General features: G+C 37.1%; 1 protein-coding gene across 1 annotated transcript; it reads right to left on the reverse strand.

Moving 5' to 3' along the window:
• Positions 1–1,175: 1,175 nt before the first annotated feature.
• LOC144639668 (ATP-dependent translocase ABCB1-like) lies at positions 1,176–6,055 on the reverse strand (the record flags this gene model as incomplete). The annotated part of the gene is made up of 7 exons (XM_078498950.1): positions 1,176–1,301; positions 3,034–3,150; positions 3,462–3,575; positions 4,012–4,066; positions 4,694–4,810; positions 5,058–5,182; positions 5,884–6,055. Coding segments are annotated over 7 exons (826 nt in total), but the record flags the coding sequence as incomplete, so codon positions are not given.
• Positions 6,056–6,368: the final 313 nt, after the last annotated feature.

Raw genomic sequence — 6,368 nt, forward strand, 5'->3', positions numbered from 1 at the left:
TTTAAGGTGGCTTAATACAGTTTTGAGGGGGTAAGTGAGCCAACTTTTAACTTTCTTTAAAAATATTCAGGAATGTTCTTTGTTTCTCTTATTACTGTTTTTAAAGCATATAGCCATCATATGCGACATTTGACTGATAAAAATGCTAATAAACAATCAATAAAGAGCCAAAATGAATGGCCGAGCGCTTAGCAGGGGACTGGGCACTAGTTGTTTTAACAGCGTTTTTCTCAAAATCTACCCGTATGACCCCACCTAAAAATTTCGGAAATTATAAATTGGTTTTGATTAAACATTCATGCAGGATAAAATAAAAATCTGTAACACAAATTTTTCGCAAAATAGGAAAATGTGATATTTTGCCCCTTTAAAAAATAGCTCAAATTCTGTCTTACAGATTTTTATTTAATTGTGCATGAATGTTTAATCAAAGCCAATTTGTAATTTCTGAAATTTTGAGGTGGGGTCATACGGGTAGATTTTGAGAAAAACGCTGTTAAAACAACTAGTGCCCAGTCCCCTCTAAGCTCTCCGCCATTCATTTTGGCTCTTTATTGATTGTTTATTAGCATTTTTATTGGTCAAATTTTGCATGTGATGGCTATATGCTTTAAAAAAGAGTAATAAGAGAAAGAAAGAGCATTCCTGAATATTTTTAAAGAGAGGTAAAAGTTGGGCTCACTTACCCCCTCAAAACTGTATTAAGCCACCTTAAGACGAGTGCATTAAATGCGACGTACAGATCTCCAGCATCAAACATTATTAAATGGATCAGGAGATTAGTTTTTCAAGACACGTTTTAGCTGGCCACTTCGGCGAGCAACTTAGAAACACAAAGTTCGTTATTAACTATGCTGTTATCTTTTTATTTACCAAAACGTTCAACGGTTATTTTTTCCCAAATGTTGTCATAGCTTTGACTTATTAGTAACAGCCCTTCATTTCGTCTAATTCTGTCTTAATCACATTTGCCTTAAACAATTCGGATCTTTTCTCCACAGTCGTTCAATTTTGTTTGATCGCTCGTTTGATTAACGAACTATAGAGCGAATTAAACTCAACTACTGCCATTCTACTACCATTAAAGATAGCTAGCGTTTCGAGCGTAAGCACTTCGTTAGAGCAAATTGTTAAAGCATCCTATTAACAAGTTTAGACATTATAGAGGGTCTTACCTCCCCACTATTGGGATCATAAAATCTCTGTAGAAGCTTAACAACTGTACTTTTTCCACAGCCACTCTCACCCACCAATGCAACAGTCAGGCCACTCTCAACAGTCAAGTTCAAACTGTTCAAAATCTGAGAAAAAAAGATCAACATTTTCATCAAAAACTGCTGCTTACCTTTCCATTTATCAATACGTTGGTGAGTACTACATATGGAGAAGAAAATGCAATCTCATTCACAATGTTAATGGGAATTTAAGGAGGCTCGATGAAGTTTTTTAGCCGAAGGGTGATTGTTTTGAAAATTAAAATTTTCTAGGAAGCCAATGTTCGATTTTTGCCAAAATACACCATAATGATCAAATATGACCAAATTTTAATGTTTTACCTGTCACTTAGCCACAAAGGTTACCATAGCAACGATTGACGTTTTCTTTTGTTCTCAAACAAGCTTGATTTTCTCGAAATCTAGACTGACTTTTGGTGTTTATTTTTTGATATGTTAAAGTTTAGTAGATTGACTAACTGTTGACGAAATTTTAGAAAAATCTGTAAGAGCGTTTTCATGTAAACGAAGAATGAAATTTTCAGAAAAACGCCGTTTTAATATAAAATAGGCGCTTTTAATTGTTTTGTATTATTTTAGCGCAGTTACTCTCACTGAAATATAAATACTTACACCGTCAAAAACCATTAACTAAAAGCGAAAGAGTTTCTGTTTTAATTTGTAGAAATATATCGACTGGCAATTGTAGGAAATTATAAGAAAATAACAAAAACTTCATTCTTGATTTACTCTTAAACGCTCTTACAGATTTACCTAAAAATTTTTGTACAGGTAGTCAATTTACTATACTTGAACATATCAAAAAATAAATACCAAGAGTCAGTCTAGATTTCGAGAAAATCAAGCTTGTTTGAGAACAAAAGAAAACGTCAATGGTTGCTATGGTAACCTTTGTGCTTAAGTGACGGGTAAAAAATTAAAATTTGGTCATCTTTCATCATTATGGTGTATTATATTTTGGCAAAAATCGAACATTGGCTTTCTAGATAATTTTAATTTTCAAAACAACCACCCTTCGGCTAAAAAAACTACATTGAGCCTCCTTAAGCCTTCGGTTGCTAGGAAATACGACAACCGCATTTCCCGAAAAAGCATGGGACGAGTTGTTGTGCACACGTTCCATTTCTTGAGTCTTACTGTTGTTTCTCCGCTAGAATGGGTTATTAGGTTAGTTCCGAGTGTAGCGTTCACTACCGGTCAAATGAAGATCTGCATTGCCTATATAGGTCAGTACTCTAGGCTTAAATCTCATTTTAGGAATATGTTTGGTCATTACGTTTTTGGTAAGGCGAAATTACAATTGAACCCCCCGTATACGCCTCGTTGACTATCGGCGCTCACCGAAAACGAAGTCGAGTAGTAAGCGGACACCCATAGGAAAAAGAAAAGTCCGCTAAGAAGACGTTTCCGCTTATGGCAGGTTAAAGATGAAGTAGCTGTATGTGGCTGGGACCACGATGAAGTGTCTGTTTACGGGAGGTGTCTGCCTTAGGAGACGTACGTTAGCGGGGTTTTGACTGTACGCTACATTTTGCTCCTCGTCTTGTACTCTCCGAATCGTCAACGCTGCAAGCAGCACCGTTCCAGCAAGAACATTCGTAATCAAAAGAGTTTTTTTTAGAGCCACACAACTACTCAATGTACTAAGCGGTAGTTTCCAATCTCAAACGACGTCACTGAGAAAACGAATGTGCGTCTGGAATGAAGATGACACAACGAAAAATGCCCACCACTATAAAAACGAAACAAATTTATTTCATTCTACTCAGAGAAAAGATGTTAACAAAATTCCTTTTACCTTTACGTCTGGTCTTGACGGATAAATGAACTCGATGTTATTGAAGTTTATGTTTCCTTTGAAAGCACTTTGCTCAATTTCTATTCCATCCGTAGAACTGGAATCAATTGGAGGGACCTTAAACAAACAAAATGAGAAAGTGTGCCGTGAGGTCACAACAGGAGAGAGCAGCACATTGACTCGTATGTAATGTACTAAGCAAGCAATGCTTCGATTAAGTGAATTACTAATGTACCGTCAACGCTTCAATTCCGAAGAGTTTAACTCTGTGGCGGTCGTGGACTTAGGTCAGGCTTTCTGTCAAGGTTTACATCAAAAAAGACTAATAATTTACCGCAGGTTTCTCAAGAAAACCTTTCTCTAGGTATTTTGAATGGACTGTGAATATTTCTGACATCAATTATCAATAATCGATAGTTTCTTTTTACCCTGTCAATTATAAGAAACACTTTATAAGCCGCTCCTTTTGCTGTTGCTATGGCTTCCATGTTGGGACCGGCTTGACCCAGTTGCATGGCAGCAAACAAAACTGAAAAAAATACCTGAAGAAAATAAAAAGCTACATGTTACATACAAAACAATGAAAATGAAAGTTTTGCTAGCTAGTGTAATTCTGGAAAAAAAAACATTTTGTTGGATGAAAACAACTTTATTTCATTCTAAAGTCAACAAGTGTGTGTCCCAAGAACGACACCAGTGTGGCTGCCCAGACCTCGTGCACAAGAACAACATTACGCTTGACAAAATGACAATTAACTTCAGCAAGCTTTCTGCATCGTCCAATTAAGTGTTTGTTGCCAGTTATATGAGTAGAATATATTTTTGTTATCACGTATGCATATCTGTCACTCTTTCTTCCACACTATTTATAGTTGGCAAAAAAAAACTAACAAGGTGCATAATCTAATAGTTCTGTCATCGCGAGGCAAACCCCATCCCTTGTTCACGAATATAATACAGTGATACTATACTTCTTACAATAAGTAATTGTCCTCCATTCATTTCCTCATCAATGATCAATTTTGAACCATACCTGTCGATATTGGTAAAAATACATTAATAAATAAATATTGATAAGTGTACTGATAAACACTTCCCTATCACGTCTGTTTGGTATATTTCGAATTATTCGACCTAATTAACCTATACTATTCCAGCCATCCTGTCAAACAACCCAAGTAAATTAAATCTTCCATAGAAGGATACGTTCTGCAGTAGATACAGTTATATAAATAATTTCTGTTGCATCATTATCTGACACAAACACTAGACGCGCCTGGTCCGGTTGCGGGAATTTAAAAACGTTTCGGGGCATGCAAGGTGCTTAGAATTCAGGCCTTCGGGGAAAAAAATATAAAAGGAAAAACAAATCGCTTACACAGATGAAGTGGCCAACATGTCAGACTCAGTAGATTCTGAGTTCATCACACTCAATGAAAATTACGAGGAATTATTCAAACCAATGACATTATAAGGTCGTCAATTACCCGTCTTCACTACCACCGCGGCAAAGAAAAAACGTAAAACAAGGCAGCGTTCGTTGACAGGTTGAAAAAATTGTCACCATATTGAAACAAGCTAACTCCAATCCTTACAAACAGCACCTAAACGTGGTAAATACAAATTACTGATTATATTCACCACTTTACCATAAACATACCAAAAGGCCAAAGCATAGCTGCTATAAATGATCACTTGGAAGAAACCCATTCCCAGTCCTGTCATAAAACCTTTCTTGACACCAAAGTCTCGAGCTTCTGCCAGGTGGGAGGAATATCTGCAGGTTCAGTTTAACATAGAAATGGTTACATAGCATACCATTACATGTATTGCACGAAGTGCAACTATTATTGTTTATTTTCCACTGCCCAGTACTTTCCAACAAGAAAACGCAGGTATGTGGCATCAGTTTAAAATGATAATTTTTCTGAAGCAACCGTCTTCATAGCACATTTGAATTTTCAAGAACGTGAATAAAAAGAAAAAATTGAATGGCCAAACTAATGTTCAGAATTCTGGTTTACCTCGCAATTTCTTTCTTCTCTCCTCCAAATGCGGCAACAGTTTTTATTGATGACAAAACTTCTTCTGCTATGCTTCCAGCTTTGGCATAAGCGTCAAGCCCTCTGGTTGTCATCGACGTCATTATCTGCGAAATTTCAATCATGATAATGACGAAATGATATAATCAACTGCTCATTGCAAAATTTATGAGGCGATTCAATTTATCGGACTAGCCTCCAATTTCAACGAATCTCATCGATACCGACAGAATACGACATCAACTGTGTATTAAAACGGGGGCCTAATGCAAATCCATGAATTTGATTGGCTAAACCATCGTTGACCAAAAAACAATCAGACTAAGAACTCGAAGTCTCTATGGGTGATCATGATACTTGTCGAGCCCCTTATTTTTACCAGCTATCAAATTTGACGGAAATAAAAAAAGTGGTCTAACTGCTTTAACATAACCCAGTTAGTGATCTATTAGTCAATTCTACTAATTTTACGAGTATCGATAACTTATGGTTAAGACTTGCGGTAATGAGGGATGAGGTAGCCTGCGTTGCAGACGAACTACAACCCCGGTATAGTCTGCAACGCAAGCTAGGCATTAGCGCTCCGTGCTAATCATAATGAAGTTTACTAATAGTCACCCATTGGATAAATAGGATCGCTGGCAGACACCAGTCGCGACCTTGCCGTCAACAAGACTTCTTGCAACTACTCCGTCGTTTTCTACAGTGGATAACGCAAATATGTCTCGATGGCTATTCCCTAGTTAATTTAAACTCAAAGTGTCAATAGCACACAGTAAATAAAATGTCATCATCATTATCAAGTTACCTTTGCAATTAATCCGCCTGCAATTACCATCAGTGGACTCACACTAATCATTACGAGAGTAAGCTTCCACCCATAAACAAATCCCATGACAATACCGACCAGCACTGTTGTGATGGCTTGAAGAAACATGCCAATTTTGTGACCAATACCATCATCCACTTTGTTCAGGTCTCTGCACAAACAAATAAAATCGCCTTTGTATTTTGTTGCATAAACGTAAAAATAACGTCCATAAAAAGACTTTACTCGATCTCCATCGCTCCAATTAAGGATGAAAATTAATAAGTCATGATAAATTTCCGAACAGTCTACGTGATAGATGACAGTGGAAGAAGAAGAAGACCAACAACAACAACAACAACTACAAGAACAACAACAACAACAACAACGACGACAACGTCAAGAAGAACAAGAAGAAAAGGAGGAGGAGGAGGAGGAGGAGGAGGAGGAAGATGACACGGACGAGGACAATGAGGGGACGAGGG

This window comes from Oculina patagonica, unplaced genomic scaffold (genome assembly GCF_052425735.1).
Source record: "Oculina patagonica isolate OP01 unplaced genomic scaffold, crgOcupat unplaced1172, whole genome shotgun sequence".
Lineage (NCBI taxonomy): Eukaryota > Metazoa > Cnidaria > Anthozoa > Scleractinia > Oculinidae > Oculina > Oculina patagonica.